At 41.6% G+C, this 21,535-nt stretch overlaps 1 protein-coding gene across 1 annotated transcript in view; it reads right to left on the reverse strand.

The window, feature by feature from the left end:
* Window positions 1-6,128, reverse strand: part of ALG13 (ALG13 UDP-N-acetylglucosaminyltransferase subunit) — a 75,483-nt gene extending 69,355 nt beyond the window's left edge. Inside the window, 3 exon segments of the mRNA XM_066250448.1 lie at window positions 2,687-2,825; window positions 4,937-5,099; window positions 6,021-6,128. Coding sequence (XP_066106545.1) covers window positions 2,687-2,825; window positions 4,937-5,099; window positions 6,021-6,101 — 383 coding nt within the window. The 5' untranslated portion in view covers window positions 6,102-6,128.
* Between the last annotated feature and the right edge of the window lie 15,407 nt (window positions 6,129-21,535).

Raw genomic sequence — 21,535 nt, forward strand, 5'->3', positions numbered from 1 at the left:
TTTACCCTTTTAAAATATACTGATATAAAAGCAAAGCTGATTTAACATTTAAAATAAAAATACTCAGCCCTGGCTGGTGGCTCAGTAGATAGAGCATTGGCTGTGCTATGAATGTCTCTGGTTTGAGTTCTGATCAGGGAACACAGAAGAATTGACCACCTGTTACCGCCCCTTCTCTTTCTCTTCCCCTCCCACAGTCAGTGGCACAATTAATTCCAGCGTGGCCCCAGGCCATGAGGATAACTATAGAGCCCAACAGCCTCAGGAGCTAAAAATAGCTCTGTACTAGTGCATAGGCCCCACATGGGATTCCCAGGTGGATCTCAGTCAGGGCACACGCAAGAGTCTCCCTCACTGTCTACCCTCCTCTCGCAGAAAGAATAAATAAATAAATACTCATCCAAAGGGTCTAGAAAAGCTGACTTTCACAAAACAGAAAAATTAGTTTATTCCTCTTTAAAAATGATGCTAACCCTAACAATCTCAGCTACCCAAGCACAGCTATTCCCATTATTTGAGGCCCACATAATTTTATCTACAGTACATTCTCCCTGACTTAACAATACTTTTAAGAATGGGTTCTATATTAGAAAACCACTCTGATCTTCCCTCTCCTCCATCATTATAGGGATTAGGATATTAACAATAGCTCCTGAAACAGTCAATGAATCTGTCTCTTCTCAATGAGAGTAAGAATCTTTGTTCACTGACACATTCTTATTACTAAAATAATGCCAGGTACACAGTAGGTGCTCAATAAATATTTAATGAATGAACAAGTATTTACTGAGTGCCTAAGAGACAGATGAAGTACGGTTAAAAGAAATGCTTACTATATTTTAACATGTTTCTTCTAAGATTTATTTTTATTTTCAAGTTAATTTCAATTTATTATAAAAAAATACAGGGTAGGTAAATGTTGGCTTATAATTTTGAGTACATGAAACATAGTTTATTCTTATATTATTATATTATTTTTGTATTACAACTGTAAACCTACAGTTTGCCTACACCCTTATGTATTCCACAATACTTCTAAGAGGTCTTTGCTTTTTAAAGCATCAAATCAGCATAGCTTTTAAAGGCAAACAATTAGAAATTACTGACCTGACCCTTTGGCAAGCTTCTAGTGTTTCAAGAAGAATTAACAGAAAACAAAAGCAGCAGTTTTCTTCATCCTTCTATTGTGATGTTGATCATTTCCTGTTGAATTCTAATATACTTCTAGAAAATAATACTCCTCACCATAAAGTAATTGCTTAAAATACTCCAATGACTTCTCACTAAACATTAGAATAAAATAAGAACTCCTACATGAGCCAGGGGTCCCCAAACTTTTTACACAGGGGGCTAGTTCACTGTCCCTGAGACCGTTGGAGGGCCGAACTATAAAAAAAAACTATGAACAAATCCCTATGCACACTGCACATATCTTATTTTAAAGTAAAAAAACAAAATGGGAACAAATACAATATTTAAAATAAAGAACAAGTAAATTTAAATCAACAAACTGACCAGTATTTCAATGGGAACTATGGGCCAGCTTTTGGCTAATGAGATGGTCAATGTCCAGTTCCATATTTGTCACTGCTAGCCGTAACAAGTGATATGACGCACTTCCGGAGCCGTGACACATGCGTCCCGCATCACAGGAAGTAGTACTTTACATGAGCAACACCGCACTTTGTGGCGATGCCGTGCTTTGTGGCGCCGCCACATACAGTACTCCAGAAGCACAGGATGCATCGCATCCTGTGCTCCTCTCACTGACCACCAATGAAAGAGGTGCCCCTTCCAGAAGTGTGGCAGGGGTTGGATAAATGGCCTCGGGGGCCGGCCCACAGGCCGTAGTTTGGGGACCCCTGCATGCGCTATCCCCACACTGCACCATCTTATACTGCATTCTCCCTTTCTCACTACACTCTGCCACCCGAACCCTTCTGTTCCTCAAGCACACCAAACTTAAAGCTCATTCCTAACAGGGCCTTTGCAAATTGCTGCTGTTCCTTTTGCCTCTAGAGCTTCAAGACTGGCTCTTCCTCGTTATTCAGGTCTCAGTTCAAATGTCCTATGCGGTCATGCCTTCCCTGACCATTTCATCTAATTAGTCTTCACCCAAGCTATCACATCACCCTGCCTCATTTTAACACATTTCGCCACCTGAAAGCACACTGACATATTGACTGCTTATTTATGAACTGTTTATCTCCCACCGCTAGAATATAAGCACCATGGGAATTTATCTCATGTTTACCACTGTATCAAAGCACCTAAAATAATGCCTGCCATGGATTAAGTATATGAACTATAGTTGAATTAATGAATAACCAAATTTAGGGATTCCACCAGATTTACTGATGGCAAAACCTTAATTAAAAATAAGGAAATATCTTCCTTGAATAATGAAAATCTAAATAATGAACTCGATAATTATATTCTCGGAGACCTTAGCACCCGGCTGAACACACATTACATGCATACACATGCTCAGATATTTACATGCAATGACACAGGCAGAATCACAAAGTGGTAGACAAACAAATGAGAGAGTATAAAAGGAGCCAAAATTCAAAGAATGTATGGTAAGTGGGAGAAGGTAAAAGGTCAAAGAAATAGATGGGGTAGGTAGGTGGGTAAGAATAGCTAGGGAGGAATTAAGAGGTCAAATAATTAGTCTCCAGTATACCTGCAGGTGCAGTAGAAGAGATGTCCGTCTTTGTGTAGCTGCTTTGCCAATTCCAGCTGATGATTATTCATCAACTTTTCGTTTATAACCACTATAAGAGGCTTTCCTTTTTCCAGAGTCTCCAAACAGCTTCCTGCACCTACAAAAATACATCCAATTGGTTAATACAATTTAAAAAAATAAGGTGTTCCACCAAGTTTTGTGCTGGAACTCAAAAGATGAAAAACTTAGCTGGCAGAACTACAAACCAAGACTTTTAATTATACATTCAAAATACCAAAAGTGTAGTTACAAGTTGTTCTCTAGTATGTTATAAACCTAACCAGAAAAATACATTTTCTAACACTGCAAACAATATTATACCATATAATTCAGTGCTTTGCTACTCACTTGCCCTCTTGGATGATGCCCTGGGCATGAGTGTCGAACCCAAATAAGATTCAGGTTCAACATACTATTCATGATATTGTAATTCATATCTATTCAAAAACTAGAAAAAGCAAGCTTTCAACAGTGACAATCACTAGTAAAGAAAAACTCTGACCACGCCTTATGAGCCTGTCAGGTATCATCCCCAAAACAGTCAAGGACAGATCTCCACTAACGTGCACATATATATAATATTTGGGTAAATTCAACTTTAAAATCTAGAATCATTTGATATTTCTATATGGGAGCAAGGAGACTGATAAGTGAGTAGACAAATCTTTTTTGGATAAATAATGCTAGGATAGTAGTAAGAAAACACTGCAGCACTACCTTTTATCTATCATTACTAACTGAAAAAGTTACTTAACCTGTGTCTGTTTCTTCAGCTGTAAAATGGAATACTAATAGCCTGACCTGTGGTGGCGCAGTGGATCAAGCACTGACCTAGAATGCTGAAGTCACCAGTTCAAAATCCCAGGCTTGCCAGGTCAAGGCACATATGGGAAGCAATCCCCCTTCTCTCTCTAAAAAATGAGTATGTAAAGTCATTTTTTTCTTTTTTTTATTCAAGTAAGAGGAGGGGAGACAGAGACAGATTCTGCATGAGCCCCTGGGGGGGGGCTATAGGGATCCACCTGGCAAGCCCCCTACAGGGCTATGCTGATCCAGTAGCGCACTGCTCCAACTGAGCTCTACTTAGAGCCTGAGGCAGAGGACAAAGGAACCATTCTCAGCACCAGGGGCCAACTCCCTCCAATCTAACCAAGGCTTCAGGAGACAGCAAGAGGGAGGAAGGGAGTGGGAGGGGGAGGAGGGAGGGAGGAGGAATGGGGAAGTGGGTTTGGGGTAGAGAGAGAGAGGAGGAGATGGAGAGAGTAGGAGAGAAAGGGAGAGAGGGAGAGGACCAGAGAGGAAAGGAACGGGAGAGGGAGGGAGAGAGACAAGAGAGGGAGAAGTGGAGAAGCAGGTAAGCACTTCTTCTGTGTGACCTGACCTGACATCAAACCATGGCATTCACATGCCCAGGCATCGCTCTACCACTGAGCCAACTGGCCATAACCATAAAATCTTTAAAAAATAGAGATATCAATAATACTTAGTACATAGGATTGATTTTGAGGATTCAGCCAGTTATATACACATAGCACATATAACAGTACCAAAAGCTGTTGGCTATTATCCTTTTCTAATCGCCAACTTGTTAGTAATGTCTATTTCTAATGACCTTTCTCTCTCCAAAGTAGACTTTTTAAGAACCATTAAATTTCTTCCTCCCTCACTTATCCAGCAGTCAAAATTGCAATGCTCCCCAAACACAGTTCTTCCGGAGGTACTGGGCAATCTAATCAGGATGGTTCCCTTAAGAACAGGCAATGATACAAACTACAAAGTTGCTACAAAACATTTTGACTTCATTTATTTCACATTCACATTTAATAGAAATGTGAAACATATTTCAAAGTAAATTCATCCATACTTAATCCAACCAATTAGATGATGTAACATTACTGCAGACCTAAGCCCAAATACTAACTTCAACTGATAACTTTTTACACACGTCATGGGCTAAATATTTTTGCCCCTGTATGTAGAGTTTCTTACTCTAAAGTTGGGCCATGGTGATTAATTTCCTATCCTTGTACCACCCACAAATAATAAATTTTGTTCAATAATATTTTCAATTGTTACATTCAAATACATATTACAGTCAAAAGGACTACAGTGAGCTCCTCTAGTGACTTTATTCTACCTTCAAAAGATCCAAGTTTTTGCTCTTGTCTATCAAAAACCAAATCCCGTTAAGATTCTAAGGCACTTCACCTGCGTGACTAATAACGAGATCTGCTTTCTCCAGGTCTTCTTTCAACGAGTCTTTGTACCTGCAAACATCCAGAGTCAATGACTCCGTACTGAAGGATTCAGGCACCACCTTTCCTCTACCTATTTGTAGGACCAGCCGGTTGCAACCAAGGCTCCTGAGAATCTGAAATGGGATGAAAACAAAACAAACAAACAAAAAAACGGGTCTTGTAAACAGATTACTGCAAAAACAGCACTAAAAACAAACCCAAAGTCGGAGTTCAGATCTGAGCACGGGCTGCTAATTAAGTCTTAACGGTAGCCAATTTCTGTTAGTTTTCCAACGCGACCCGGCCCAGGCCCCGATAAGGTACCTCTCTAGCCCTAAAGAATCTAAGAGACCCAACTCACGGAGTCGTGAAAGAACTGGCCACGCAAGTAATCCGAAAAAGGCGCCGGAAACTCGGGTGCAGACGCACTAGGAGCTCCGTTCTGCCTCCTGGATCAGGCTGCGCGAAATACGACCGAGCGTCGCCTCAACCGCGAAGCCGCCACGAGGGCGCCAGGAAACACGGAGAGGTGCAGGATGGGCCCGAGCGCCCCGAGAGTAGGGCACGCGCGGGGAGCCGAAGGGGGCGAGCAGGGTCGGGCCGGAGGGTGGATGGGTGGAGCGCGCCTGAGAGTGAGTCGCGAGCCGCGCGGTCCACGGCGCGTGGGAGGCGAGGGCTGAGAGGGCGGCGAGGCGGGTCTAGGCCCTGGAGGCGGGGCCGTTGGGAGGCGGGGCCGTTGGGAGGCGGGGCTAAGGCGGAGAACTGAAAGGAGGCGGAGAATCTGAGAAAAACCTGAGAGGCAAAGGCGGAGCCGGAAAAACACGAGGAAGAGCACACAGGAAAGCAGCTGGAAAGCCAACGCAGGAAGGAGGCGCTGAGGCGCGGGGCGGGGGAGCAGGAGGAAGGCCCAGTCGGGCGCGGGGAGAAGCCAGTAAAGGGGCGGCGGCGCCTGAGGTCGTGCTGATTGGGTTCTTTCCAAGCGCGACTGTCAGGGTTCCCGAGGATAGCGGCCAGAGGCTAGCCTGCTTGACGCCCTTCCGCCTTCCCCTACTCACTTGCAGATTATCGCGCGCCAAAACACACGCAATGAGGTCGTCAAAGCTGGTGGTCCCCACAGTAACAAACACGCACTTCATCGCGAGGGTTTCAAACTCAGAGTTGCAAGGGCAGGATGTGACGTTTGGAGGCCGCGTGAACTGCGGCTGCGCGTTCAGTCCGGGAGGCGGAAGTTGGCCCTGGCCGGCAGGGGGCGGCAGGAAGCGGTTTCTGTTGCAAATGGGGGATGGGACTAAAGAAGGCTTAACAACCTGATCTGCCGTGGCGCAGTGGGTAAAGCGTCGACCAGGAATGCAGAGGTTGCGAGATTGAAACCCTGGGCTTACCTGGTCAAGGCAAATATAGGAGTTGATGCTTTCTGCTCCTTCCCCCCTTCTCTCTGTCCTCTCTCTCTAAAATGAATAATAATTAAAAAAGACTGACTGCTTAACAACCTATATGTGTCAGCCACTGTTGGAAGCCCTTTGCGTGTAGGAGCTCATGGGACCTTTGAGTTAAGGAGGTAGGGGAATTAAAACATTCAAGTTTTTTTTCTTCAAAACTGGCAGTTAAAAAAATAATGAAACCGTGCACCTTATCCTAAGAATTGTGTTTGATTCATTGCTTTGGGTACCCCAAACCACCTTAATGATACCGAAGTTTGGGATTCTTTGTTAGCAAAGACATATACAGATGAATGAGGGTACTTCGAAGCTGGCCAGGACCTATGAAATGAAGTGCCTCTCTGGCCCTGGATGGATGCTTCGGTTTGTTAGAGCATCTCCTGGAAGTATAGAGGTAGCTGGTTCATTGGAAACTGCAGCAAGCTAGTTACCTCCATAAGCAAGCATTATGGTTAATGGAGGTTGTAAGGTCGGTGAATAATGGGGGAAAGTCACGTGGGTGGTTCAGGCCTGGGAACTTTGGCTAGGACTGCCCACAACCAAGCCCACCAAAAGAAACTTCCCAGGAGCCTATTGGAAAAAAGTGACTGTCTGCCAGGCAGTGAGATTTCACCACATCATATTAGCTTGACCACCCTAGGGACTCTTTAAATATCTCTAACGTGGGTCACTCCTTGCGACTTCCCTGGCCTCCACCTCCTTGGGGCCAGGAAACCTCGCCAGGCGGGATGCATGCTCTGTACTCAATAAAGGCTTTTATATTATTCCACACTTTGTGGCTCCGGCCCCCTTCCTTCCTTCTCAGCAGGGAAAAATACCTTACATTTTGGTGCTGAAACCCGGGAGGAGTTGAAGTCTGCAAGGACTGCTCCTCTCCCCTTCCCCTCCAAGGAAGAAGCAGGATCTCCGACCTTTCACCCACTTCGGCACACAGTGTGGTAAGTCCTCTGCCTCCAGCCACCCTTGAGTTCTTTCCTTGAGACTCCCTGTCCGGAAACCGTAGCTACGTCAGAGAAGTCTTTCCGTTCTGAGTGCGTGTGCTCTTGGAGACATCCCGAGCACATCCACTTTACCTTATCCATTCATGGCCAGAGCTTGAGTTTTGGGAAGCCAGTTCTCAAATCTGACCACTCCGAGGACTGAGGGCAGCTGTGAAGACACAGGAATCTCCCTCCCTAAAGAAGAAGAAACTTCTTATCTGCTGTGGCCAGGCCACAGAACCCACTGAATTAGCCTCCTGAAGGGACTTTTGATTTTAACACCCTCACCAATTTAACTATTGCCAAAAAATCTGGGAGCTGGTTGGAGATCTCTTACATTCACGGTTTCTAGTTATTCACGCACCCGTCCTTAATCTCTGTGCCACCTGTTCCACCGCGCAGGCCTTTTTCTGGCCAGAGAAACCTCACCTAAAACCTCCACTCCTGATCTTTCCTTCTCCGTGGACTCCCAACTCTCTCCCCGTCCTGCCTGACCCACGGGGGTGTCCCTCTCTCGGGACTTCTCTGTTCCCTCTGTGGACCTCTTCCCGCTCGGGTCTCTTCCCTTCAAGAGTCCCCTCCCTCCTTTCACAAAATTCTGTTTTTTATTCACCACTACCATCTCTCTTTCTCCTCCCCTGCTGGCCAGAGATCCCTTCCCTTTTCCACTGTGTTCTTAAGTCTCTCCTCTGTCAGGCCATTCTCAGCCTGGCATTGGCTCTTACACCGATTTTCAGGACTTCCAACCCCAATTTTCTTGCAGGAAGTTCTGGCCCTGTCCTGCCTTTGGCTCCAGCATTTACTGCCAGATCTGGGGGCTAGGTTCCCCACGAGCCCCTCTTCTCTTATTCTCAACCCCCAAACCCCTATCCAGAACCTGTGAACACGGCATTTAAAGTTTTTAATGGTCCCAACTAGTAAAAACAGGCCAAGGCTGTTTGGCAGGCCCGCATGCAGCAGAAGGTAATGCTCCAAACCCCAGCTCTTGTGGCAACCCTGAGGCCAGCACAGGAACAGAGGCAAGGCACAGGAAGTGCCCGATCCAAGTCTGGACTGCAAAGAGAAATCTCACCAGCAGCTTGCTTAAAGGTGGCAAACAGGGTCACTGTGCCTGACAGGGCCCTACCCGCGGCTGCCTACTAAACCCTGCCCTAACTGCAAACAGCCCGGTCACTGGCAGAGCGATTGCCCCTTTGGGCAACAGGCTTTTCCTCAGTGCCTCTACATGGAGGACAAGTCGCCCAAATGGGAAGCCAATCCAGCCAGGTGGGTGCATCGCTCAAACTCCTAGGACACGGCCTAGACTTGCAGAATTCAGGGTATGCTGCAACTAGTGGGTAAGTCCATCTCATTTCTTGTGGACACGGGAGCTGCCTTCTCTTTTTGCCATCACTCTGGACCTCTAGTTCCCTCACAGGTCTCAGTTATGGGAATGGATGGGACTCCTTCCTTTCCCCTTTTTACGCTACTCCTGACATGCAGTTTTGCCTCACTCTTGCCTCCGTACAGGACCACTGGCAGTCAGAACCACTGGACTCCATCTATCTCCAGCTCATCAAAAGGCTGGACCCTACAAATCCCCCTATTACTCCTTTTTTTAAAAAAATCCTTACAGGACTGCATCTGTGAAGTTTCTCAACTCACGGCAAAACAGATGTTCCTCCTGACACCCCTCAAAACCACCACCTTCTGATCTCCCCCTCCCCACGACACCCCTAATCAGCAGGAAGTAGCCAGATGAATAAACGGCGCCCCTATTCTATTTAACACAAAAGGTCAGAATGTAAGGTCGGTGGATAATGGGGAAAAGTCACGTGGGTGGCTCAGGCCCGGAAACATTGGCTAGGACCGCCCACAACCAAGCGCGCCAAAAGAAACTTCCCAGGAGCCCTTTGGAAAAAAGCGACCATCTGCCAGCCAGTGAGATTTCACCACGTCAGAGGTGTTGAGGCCTGAAGCTTACATCTCTAATGCATTGAACACATCCACTGAACCACTTAAAGTGAGAAAGTATGATATATTTAAATTATGATGAAATGTAAAATTATTAGCATGAATATATACCACAAATACATTACAATTAGTCAAGTAAATAGAAGTGATTCCTTAAGATTTTTTTTTAACCTCCTACTATTAATAAGTTCATTGCCTATTCTATCTGGTTCTAATGCTCGCTGTTTTCTAATCAGAATTTCACTTTAGTTCATACTTTATATTTTGCCTTCCCTGATTATATACAGAAGGGAAGCTGTGAGAAGAAATTCTTTAAAAGAGGAAAAGGATTGGAGTTGAATTGGGCTTAAGTCATAGGCTGGAATAAAACTCTTGTTACCATTATGTCTTGTAGCTTGGTCAGTTCTCATTCTGAGGAGTAATATGCTACTACCCCTCTCTGGGTACTGAATTTCCTGATTAATTTTACAGGAAAACTAGCAGATCATGGTTGAATAATAAAACATAAACATAATCATATTTTCTGCTTAAAAGAGTAACAAACTATGTACTGAAATATAGACACAAAAATATTCCAAAATACTCTGTAATTCAGAAAGAACTTTGCCTCTTGTTGTGTCTCTGAAATATTTTCCTATGTGTGAAAGATATTAAAGGAACATTGTTCTGATTAGCTTATAGAGAGAACAAGTACACATATGAAGTAAATGTTCTTAAATTCCCACAAAATAAGAAAATTGAACTTCTAATACTTTAAATGTGCTGGACTTTAATAAAACATTTTGCAGAAACTGATCCAAAACTGCTCTAAGAATCCAAGATTACAGCCTGACCAGGCAGTGGCACAGTGGATAGAGCATTGACCTGGGATGCTGAGTGTAAGGTCAGTGGATAATGGGGGAAGGTCACGTGGGTAGCTCAGGCCCAGGAACTTTGGCTAGAACCGCCCACAACTGAGCGTGCCAAAAGAAACTTCCCAGGAACCCTTTGGAAAAGAGTGACACCTCTGTCAGCCAGTGAGGTTTCACTACGTCATATTAGCTTGACCACCCTAAGGACCCTTCAAATATCTCTCACGCAGGTTACTCCTTGCGACTTCCCTGGCCTCCGTCTTTTATCGGGACCAGGGAACCTCATTGGGTGGGATGTACGCTCTGTACTCAATAAAGCCTTTTATTATTCCACACTTTGTGGCTCCGGCCCCTTCCTTCTCGGTGGGGAAAAATACCTTACACTGAGGACCCCAGGATGCCTGCTTGAGTGCAGGTTCATCCGGCTTGAGCATGGGATCATAGACATGACCCTATGGTCACTGGCTTAAAGCCCAAGTTTGCTAGCTAAAATCCAAGGTCGCTGGCTTGAACAAGTGGTCACTTCCTCTGCTGGAGCCCCTCCCCACCCCACCCCCCCGGCAAGGCACATATGAGAGAGCAATCAATGAACAACTAAGGTGCTGCAGCTATGAGCTAATGCTTTTCATTTCTCTGCCTTCCTGTCTGTTCCTCCTTCTCTCTCTCTCTCTTTCTGTCTCACACTAAAAAAAAAGAAAAAGTAAGCCAAGATTACAAATTCATGTAAATTATTGGCAAGTACATCTTTGCTCTCTATTGTTAGGGTTAAGTATAATACAAGCATGCATTTTATTTACTAGGGTGTATTTTCCATAAACTTACACAGGTTTAATGGTCAAATAAGTTAACATTACTTCTAAGAATGATTATAATTATGAAAAAAATAAATTTGTATGTATGAAAACGAGGCCACATACTAAACCTGACAAGCTCAGAGCGGGCCTGCATGGTGGGCCTTACAAACTCAGAGACTAAAGGTAACCACATAGGATTGTCTGAAATTGAAAGTTTCTAACTAAAAGTGAGTCATATTGGTAGTCTTGTCCTAGGGTAGTATCTTCTTTGATAAAGGTCAGTCTTTACCTTAACTGAGCTTGTCTGTTTTCTTTTTGCATCTAAGATAACACAACTTTGGAATGTCAGGCTAATCACCTTTTTTGGACCCCTCATCCACCTCATCCCTATGCCAAGCACACCAAAGATGAAACCACAGCCTTCATTGTTTTCTTGTTTTCTGAATGCCATTTCAATGTGCTGTCGATATTAATTGGTAACCTATTCCATCAAAATAAAACAAGTATTTGTCTCTGTTTTACTCTTCACCCTGTCTGAGATTTCCCAGCTTTGCTTTCTTCTGAAACCCTAATCTACCATCAATGAATTTCATGTAACCCACTTTAAGTGTCCTCCTTTAGCAGTAATGTATAAAATAAGCTATAAAACTGCCATACTTTGGGGCATTTTTTCAACCCACTGAAATTTTCTTCCTGGTAATTGTCATCAATTTGACTCAAACTCATACACATTCTCTACAAATTTAGACAATTCTTATGTCAACATTTGTTTTTAACTATGTCAAGTCAGTATTCTGACAAACTATTTCAGTGTCAACTATGCTTTTTACTATGCTTGTTTGAAGATGATTTCCAAAATCCTTTAGCAACTAAAAATCATGGACTGCCATTAAATTGAGTTAATGAATAATGATTGCACAGCTAGATACTCTTTAAGCAAAATAGAATATTGAAACATTGGTTTAAACTAAACACTTTTTTGCCTGACCTATTGTGATACAATGGATAAAGCATGGACCTGGAATGCTGTGGTTACCAATTGGAGGCCCCAGCTTGCCCGGTCAAGGTACAGTGAGAAGCAAACATGAGTTGATGATTACTGCTCCTCCCCCCTTCTTTCTCTCTCCCTCTCTCAAAATCAATAAATAAAATCTTTAAAAGAAACTAAACATATCTATAAGTTTATATACATTTACTTCTTATTTGAAATTCTATGGAGAAGCCATATCTTGGAATCACGTAATGAATGTGTTTATTTTTGCCACTTTAAGAGGTTATAAAAAGACTTACGTGACTAAAAAGTTTTGTCCTTTTTGTTTGTTTGTTTGTTTGTTTTTGAGACAGACAGGAGAGAAGAGAGATGAGAAGCATCAATTCTTCATTATAGCACCTTAGTTGTTCATTGATTACTTTCTCATATGTGCCTTGACCAGTGGGCACCAGCTAAGCCAGTGGCCCCTAGCTCAAGCCAGTGACTATGGGGTCATGTCTATTATCCCACAGTAAAGCTGGTGATCCCACGCTCAAGCCAGATGAGCCCAAGCTCAAGCCGGCAACCTCAGGGATTTGACCCTCGGTTCTCAGTATCTCAGACTGATGCTCCATACATTGCACCACCACCTGGTCAGGCAGTTTTGGCATGTCTTAGGTTCTGCTATTCTGTTAACATATTGTATATGCCAGACAGTTCTCAATCATCCACCCTGCAACGTGCTCTTTAAATTAGAAGTCAGTCACTTTGGTTCAAAGTTTTAGTTAAGATTATTGAGGCCCTGGCCGGCTGGCTCAGTGGGAGAGCATCAGCCCAGTGTGTGGAAGTGCCGGGTTCAATTCCCAGCCAGCGCACACAAGAGAAGCGCCCATCTGCTTCTCCACCCTTCCCCCTCTTCTTCCTCTCTATCTCTCTATCTCTCTCTTTCCCTCCCACTGCCAAGGCTCCATTGGAGCAAAGTTAGCCTGAGCACTGAGGATGGCTCCATGGCCTCTGCATTCAGGCGCTAGAATGACTCTGGTTGCAATGAAGCAATGCCCCAGATGGGCAGAGCATTGCCCCCTAGTGGGCTTGCTGGATGAATCCCAGTTGAGCACATGTAGGAGTCTGTCTCTCTACCTCCCCTCTTCTCACTTCAGAAAAAAAAATACAATGAAAACAATATAGATGGTTGAGTCTCTTCAAGGAGTAGTAACAGTGACAGAGAATTACAGCAGTATATGTGCTTTAAAAAATAAAAAAACTTGTCCATTTTTTATTTATTTTTTTATTTTTATTTTTGTATTTTTATGAAGCTGGAAACGGGGAGAGACAGTCAGACAGACTCCCGCATGCGCCCGACCGGGATCCACCCAGCACTCCCACCAGGGGTGACACTCTGCCCACCAGGGGGCGATGCTCTGCCCCTCCGGGGCATCGCTCTGCTGCGACCAGAGCCACTCTAGCACCTGGGGCAGAGGCCAAGGTGCCATCCCCAGCGCCCGGGCCATCGCCGGGCCATCTTTGCTCCAATGGAGCCTTGGCTGCGGGAGGGGAAGAGAGAGATAGAGAGGAAGGAGAGGGGGAGGGGTGGAGAAGCAGATGGGCGCTTCTCCTGTGTGCCCTGGCCAGGAATCAAACCCGGGACTTCTGCACACCAGGCCGACGCTCTACCACTGAGCCAACCGGCCAGGGCCCATTTTTTATTTTTAAATTGTTTTTAGAGAGAGAGGAAGAAAGAGACAGAAACATCAATCTGTTTCTGTATTTGCCCTGATTGGGGATCAAAAACACAACCTTTGTGTATTAGCATGATGTTCTAACCAATTAAGCTATCTGGCCAAGGCAATATATGTGCTTTTGTTTTTGTCAAGGAAAAATAGTAGTATCTTCCTAAAGCAGCTTTTTGGACCCCTTTATTGTGTTAAAAATTATTAATTACCTCAAAGCAGTTTTGTTTATGAATGATAATGTGAGTTATAACCATTGATATTTACCACATTAAAGATTAAAAGTGATAAAATTTAAAAATATTTATTGATTCATTGGAAAGTAACAATGATGAACACATTGCATATTAACATAAATAACCTATTTTTATGGAAAAGTTTATTTTTTAAAACAAAAATTTTTGTGAAAAGAATACATTGTTTTACATTTTTGTAAATCTCTTTTACTATGTGGATTAACAGGAGAAAGCAAAATCCTTCTGTCTTCTTCTGTATTCAACCCATTAACACTGGTAACATAGGATCTGGAAAGCTTGACTGTATACTCAGGAGAAGATGAGAGTCAAAAATAGACAATATTTAGTATTATTATAAAAATCAATTTGACCTCACCAATCATCTAAAAGAATATGGCAGATTATATAAATAATAAGGGCAAAATTTAGAAAGTGAATTTTATTTGCCTTGGTTTATAACAGTGGATTTCAACTGCCAATCTGCCAGAAATTTCATGCTGGTTTGTGAAAGAGTTAACCACCAGGTTGACCCCTGGTTGGAAACCATTGGTTTATAATATCTGAATCTGAAAAGAAGCTCTGAAATACAGAGGTGGGCAAATGGGTTTACAGTTGTGATTACGTAAAACACAGAATTTATTTTTCCATTATTGTTTATTTATAAGTCATTGTATTATTTACTTTTATAACTGTAAACCCACTTTTGCCCACCCCAGTATATTAAAATGTTTACAATATTCCCTTAGTTTAGATGATATTGCTTCCTGTATTTGCTAATTAATGCTTCCACCTACAATATGAATACTTACTCATTACCTTATGTGTAATCTACATAGATAGCAGAGATTCTGTATTTTTTTTTTTTTTACAGGGACAGAGAGAGAGTTAGAGAGAGGGATAGATAGGGACAGACAGGCAGGAACAAAGTGAGATGAGGAGCATCAATCATCAGTTTTTCGTTGCAACACCTTAGTTGTTCATTGATTGCTTTCTTATATGTGCCTTGACCATGGGCCTTCAGCAGACCGAGTAACCCCTTGCTCAGGCCAGCGACCTTGGGTCCAAGCTGGTGAGCTTTGCTCAAACCAGATGAGCCCGCGCTCAAGCTGGCAACCTCAGGGTCTCGAACCTGGGTCCTCCACATCCCAGTCCGACACTCTATCCACTGTGCCACTGCCTGGTCAGTGAGATTCTGTGTCTTACAAGAATAATATTCTATGATTTAAGTTTTCTTTATTATGTGTATGATTGTTTAAGGGGAAAAACTGAACACATAGGCTCTTCACTTACAGTAGTGTTATCATCTGTGTTTCTTTTCAAACCTTTATCTGTACTTTGATTAAATAGGTATATGTATGGAAGTGTTGTTTCTCAATCACTCTGGATCGTATACAATTTAGTGTACACATTTTCTCTGATATTTTTTTTTTGCAAGAGACTAACAGACAGACAGGAAGGGAGAGAGATGAGAAGTATCACCTCATAGTTATAGTACCTTAGTTGTTCATTGATTTATTTCTCATATATGCCTTGACCAGGGGCTCCAGGTGAGCCAGTGACCTCATACACAAGCCAATGAACTTTGGGCTTAAGCCAGTGACCATGATGTGATTTTATGATCCCATGCTCAAGCCAGTGAGCCTGTGCTCAAGCTGATGAGCCCACACTCAAGCCAGTGACCTTGAGTTTCAAATCTGGGTTCTCAATGTCCTAGTTCAACACTTTATCCACTATGCCACCACCTGATCAGGCAGTACATACTTTTCTAAAATAAAAGTATCATATTTAACTGATTGTGGTAGCTCAGTGGCTAGAGTGTCATTCATGGCATGCCAAGGTTGTAGGTTCAATCCCTGATAATGGCACATATGAGAAGCAGCCAATAAATGTAACAATAAGTTGATACTTTCTCTTTCCCTTCCTTTTCTCTCTCTCTTTCTCTCTCTCTCTCAAATAAATGGGGAAAAACTAATTCTACTATTTAATAGGTGTTTCATCCCTATGAGAATCCAGTACCATCCCTATAATGTCATTTTTCCCACTTCATTTTTTTTTTTGCAGAAGAATGGGTCTCAGAAAACTATTTAATGAAGGAGAAATTACTTGAAAATAGCAGAGATAGGATTTTAATCCAGATACAACTCCAAAGCCCATGTTCCCTTTTACCTGCACTCTTTTATGATCAACAGTATATGGTTCTCAGGTGACTGGCTAATGACCATGAGGCAGAGTTCAGTTAAGTGACCTATATGTAAAAATGGAATAGGTAACTATGGGTTCACAACATACTTTCCATCGACTGTCATGCCTTCTAAAAAATAGAGTTCATATCCCAATATATGGGAGATCACTTTTTGGAGAGTTCCATTAGGGGAAAGAAAAAGAGAAGAGAAAATCTAGGAGGTGGGTAGTGATATCTGAATCAACAGTCATTTTGTATTAGAGTAGGTTAGAGATGGAATCATTTGTAGTGTTGGCATGTACTTGACCTGGAATCCCCATTGTAAGACTGTTAAGTAAGGACATGTATGACATCAGAAGTCACTTTAACATTTAAAACAAACCCTATGTGATGTCACAGTTCTAGATATTTTTAATATCAATGTAACAAAATCTTGATTACCAAGAACATTCTACATTACAAAAGCCACGTTTATTACCTTTTGAGTCCTATCTTATTTTTTATTTTCTTTTTTTTTCTTAGAGAAAAAGGAGAAAAAGAAAGACAGAAGGAGTAGGGGAATGGAAAACATCAACTCATAGTAGTTGCTTCTCATATGTGCCTTGACCAGGCAAGCACTGGGTTTGGAACCAGCAACCTCAGCATTCAAGGTCAATGCTTTATCCACTGCGCCACCACAGGTCAGGCTCTTACTGTTTCTTGATTAGTTTAGCTAAAGGTTTGTAAATTCTCTTTATATTTTCAAAAAGCCAACTTTCAGCTTCACTGATATTTAATATTGTTTTTCTAGTCTCTATTTCATTTTCCTGCTATAATTTTTATTATTTCATTCTTCTAACTTTGGGCTTAGTTTGTTCTTTTTCTAGTTCTTTAAGGTGTAAACTTTTAGGTTATTTAATTTTTTAAAAGACTTTATTTATTCATGTTAGGAGAGAGAGAGAGAGAGAAAGGAAGAGCAGGAAGCATCATCTCCCATATGTGCCTTGACCAGGCAATCCCAGGGTTTTGAACCGGCGACCTCAGCACTCCAGGTCTATCTTTTATCCACTGCACCACCACAGATCAGGCTAAATTTAGGTTATTTATTTGAGATCATTTTTTCTTTTCTTTTTTTAATTTTATTTTATTCATTTTATAGAGGAGAGAGAAAGGGAGAGAGAGAGACAGAGAGGGAGAGAGAGAGGAGAGAGAGACAGAGAGAGAAGGTGGAGAGGAGCTGGAAGCATCAACTCCCATATGTACCTTGACCAGGCAAGCCCAGGGTTTCGAACCAGCGACCTCAGCATTTCCAGGTCGATGCTTTATCCACTGGGCCACCACAGGTCAGGCGAGATATTTTTTTCTTAATGTAGGTATTTATTGCTATAAACTCTTACAACAGCTTTTGTTGTGCCTTATAAATTTTAATATGATATGTTTTCATTTTCATTTGTCTCAAGATACTTTATTTCTTTTTTGATTTCTTCTTTGACCCATTGGTCGTTAAGGAATGTGTTAATTTCCACATTCTTGTGAATTTTTTACTTTTTCTCCTGTTATTGACTTCCAGTTGTATATCTTTGTGGTCATAAAATATACTTGGTATGATTCCAATCTTCTGAAATTTATTAAGACTTACGTTGTGGCCACCATGGGATCTATTGTGGAGAATATAACATGTGCATGTGACAAGAAAGTATATTCTGGTACTATTGGATGGAATGTTTTATATTTGTCTGTCCGGTCTAGGTTCATTTGCTCTATAATGCTATTTAGGTCCACTACTGCTTTATTAATTTTCTACTGGGATGATCAGTCAAATGTTGAAAGTGATGTATTTAAGGCTTACTTAGGTACTTTAGTCTTATTGTATTGCTATCTATCTCTGACCTGACACTTTAATCACTATATAGTGACAATATCCTTGCTGACTTTTACTGAAAGTCTATTTTATCTGATATAAGTATAGCCGTTCCTGCTTTCATTTGTTTATCATTTTCATAGAATATATTTTTCAATCCCACATTTATTACCTTTTTAAAATTTTATAAATTTAGCCTGACCAGGCGGTGGCGCAGTGGATAGAGCATCAGACTGGGATGCCGAGGACCCAGGTTCGAGACCCCGAGGTTGCCAGCTTGAACGTGGGCTCATCTGGTTTGAGCAAAAGCTCACCAACTTGGACCCAAGGTCACTGGCTCAAGCAAGGGGTTATTCGGTCTGCTGAAGGCCCACGGTCAAGGCACATATGAAAAAGCAATCAATGAACAACTAAGGTGTCACAATGCGCAACGAAAAACTAATGATAGATGCTTCTCATCTCTCCATTCCTGTCTGTCTGTCCCTGTCTATCCCTCTCTCTGACTCTCTCTCTGTCTCTGTTAAAAATAAATAAATAAATGCATTTAAAATTTTATAAATTTAATTTATTGTGTTTACATGAATTCAAGTGTACCACTGAATATAACTCCCTCACCCCCCACCCCTGTGTCCCTTTTTATATCCCCTTTGCTCCCCTCTCCACAACTCCCTCCTACCTTCCCTCTAGGATTTGCTGTCCTGTTATCTGTATCTCTATGTTATGTATATATATTTCACTAATCCCTTTTCCTTCTCAGATCCCAACCCCTTATCCCCCTTCCCTCTGACTGCTGACCTCTCTTTCCTATGGTCATTGTGACTCTGCCTCTGCCTCTATTCCATTCCTCAGTTCACTTTGTTCATTAAATTCCACATATAAGTGAGATCATATGATTTTTCTTTCTCTGCCTGGCTTATTTCACTTAGCATAATAATCTCCATGTCACAAAAGGTAACATTTTCTTCTTTTTCATGGCCATGTAATATTCCATGGTATATATGTACCAAAGCGTTTTAATCCACTCGTCCACTGATGGAAACTTGGGCTGTTTCTAGAACTTGGCTATTGTAAACAATGCTGCAATAAACATCAGGGTGCATTTTGAATCGGTGATTTCATGTTCTTAGGATATATTCCTAAAAGTGGGATAGCTGGGTCAAAAGGCAATTCCATTTTTAATTTTTTGAGGAAACCCCATACAGTTCTCCACAGTGGCTGCATAAGTCTACATTTTTACCAGCAGTGCAGGAGGGTTCCCTTTTCTCCACACCCTCGCCAGCACTTATTGTGTGTTGTTTTGTTGATGAGTGCCATTCTGACAGGTGTGATGTGGTATCTCATTGTGGTTTTATTTTGCACTTCTCTGATGATTAGTGACATTGACCATTTTTTCATATGCCTATTGGCCATTTGTATGTCTTCTTTGGAGAAGTGTCTGTTCAGTTCTTTTGCCCATTTTTTAATTGAATGTTTACCTTCCTGGTGTTGAGATTTAGAACTTATTTATAAATTTTGATTATAAACCCCTTATGATACCTATTGGCGAGTGTGTTCTCCCATTGTGTGGGTTGTCTTTTTATTTTGTTCATGGTGCCTTTTGCTGTGCAAAAGCTTTTTAGTTTGATATAGTTCCATTTCTTCACCCTGTCCATTATTTCACTTGCCCTTGGAGGTAAATCAGCAAAAATATCACTATGAGAGATATCGGAGAGTTTACTGCCTATGTTTTCCTCCTAAATGTTTATGGTTTTACAAATTACATTTAAGTCTTTTATCCATTTTGAGTTTATTTTTGTGAATGGTGTAAGTTGGTGGTATAGTTTCATTTTTTGGAATGTATCTGTCCAATTTTCCCAACACCATTTGTTAAAGAGACTGTCTTTACTGCATTGTATGATCTTACCTCCTTTGTCAAATACCAAATGACCATAAAAGTGTGGGTTTATTTCTGTGTTCTCTGTTCTGTTCCTTTTATCTGTATGCCTGTTCTTATGCCAGTACCAAGCTGTTTTGAGTACAATGGCCTTGTAGTATAACTTGATATCGGGAAGTGTGATACTTCCCACTTTATTCTTCATTTTCAAAATTACTGACACTTTTCGTGTTCTTTTTTGGTTCCATATAATTTTTTGGATTATTTGTTCTATATCTTTTAAGTATGCCATTGGTATTTTAATAGAAATTGCATTGAATTTACAGATTGCTTTGGGTAATATAGACATTTTAATGATGTTTATTCTTCCTATCTATGAACACGGTATATGGTATCAGTTGTTTGTATCTTCTTTGATTTCTTTTATCAATGTTTTATAATTTTCCAAGTGCAAATCTTTTTGTTTGTTGCAATAGTGAAGAGAATTGTTTCTTTAATTTCTCTTTCAGACAGTTTATTGTTGGTGTATAAAAATTCCACTGATTTCTGAATATTAATTTTATATCCTGCCACCTTGCTGAATTCATTTATCAGGTCTAGTAGTTTTTTGACTTAGACTTTAGGGTTTTCTATATACAGTTTCATGTCATCAGCAAATAATGATAGTTTTACTTCATCTTTTTTAGATGCCTTTTATTTCTTCTTCTTGTCGGATTGCTGTGGCTAGGACTTCCAGGACTATGTTGAGTAAGAGGGATGAAAGGGGGCATCCCAGCCTTGTTCCTGATCTTAAGGGGATTGCTTTGAATTTTTGCCCATTGAGTATGATGTTGGCTGTGGGTTTGTCATAGATGGCCTTTAGCATTTTGAGGTATGTTCTCTGTATTTCCAATTAGCTGAGAGTTTTGTTCATAAATGGGTGCTGGATTTTATCAAATGATTTTTCTGCATCAATTGATATTATCATGTGTTTTTATCCTTCTATTTGTTTATGTGATGAATCACAGTTATTGATTTGTAAATATTGTAACCAGCCTTTCTTCCCCAGAATATATCCCACTTGACCATGATGTATGATTTTTTTCACGTATTGCTGGATCTAGTTTGCTAATATTTTGTTGAGAATTTTAGTATCTAAGTTTGTCAGCAATATTGACCTATAGTTTTCTTTCTTTGTAGTGTCTTTACCTGGTTTCGGAATGAGAATTATGCTTGCCTTATAAAAAGAGGTTGGAAGTCTTCTGTCCTCGTGAATTTTTTGAAATAGCTTGAGAAGGAAAGGTGTTAGTTCTCCTTTGAATATTTGGTAAAATTTGCCTGTGAAGCCATCTGGTCCAGGAATTTTGTTTGCTAGGAGTTTTTTGATAACTGTTTTAATTTCATTTGTTAAAATCAGTCTGTTTAAGTTTTATGATTCTTCCAGATTGAGTTTTGGAAGATTATGTGTTTCTAGGAATTTATCCATATCAATATTTTGGGATACAGATTTTTTTTTTTTCTGAAGCTGGAAACGAGGAGAAACAGTCAGACAGACTCCTGCATGCACCCGACCAGGATCCACCCGGCACACCCACCAGGGGCGACGCTCTGCCCCCAGAGGGCGATGCTCTGCCCCTCTGGGGCATCGCTCTGCCGTGACCAGAGCCACTCTAGTGCCTGGGGCAGAGGCCAAGGAGCCATCCCCAGCGCCTGGGCCATCTTTGCTCCAATGGAGCCTTGGCT

The sequence above is a fragment of the Saccopteryx bilineata genome, chromosome X (assembly GCF_036850765.1).
Source record: "Saccopteryx bilineata isolate mSacBil1 chromosome X, mSacBil1_pri_phased_curated, whole genome shotgun sequence".
NCBI lineage: Eukaryota > Metazoa > Chordata > Mammalia > Chiroptera > Emballonuridae > Saccopteryx > Saccopteryx bilineata.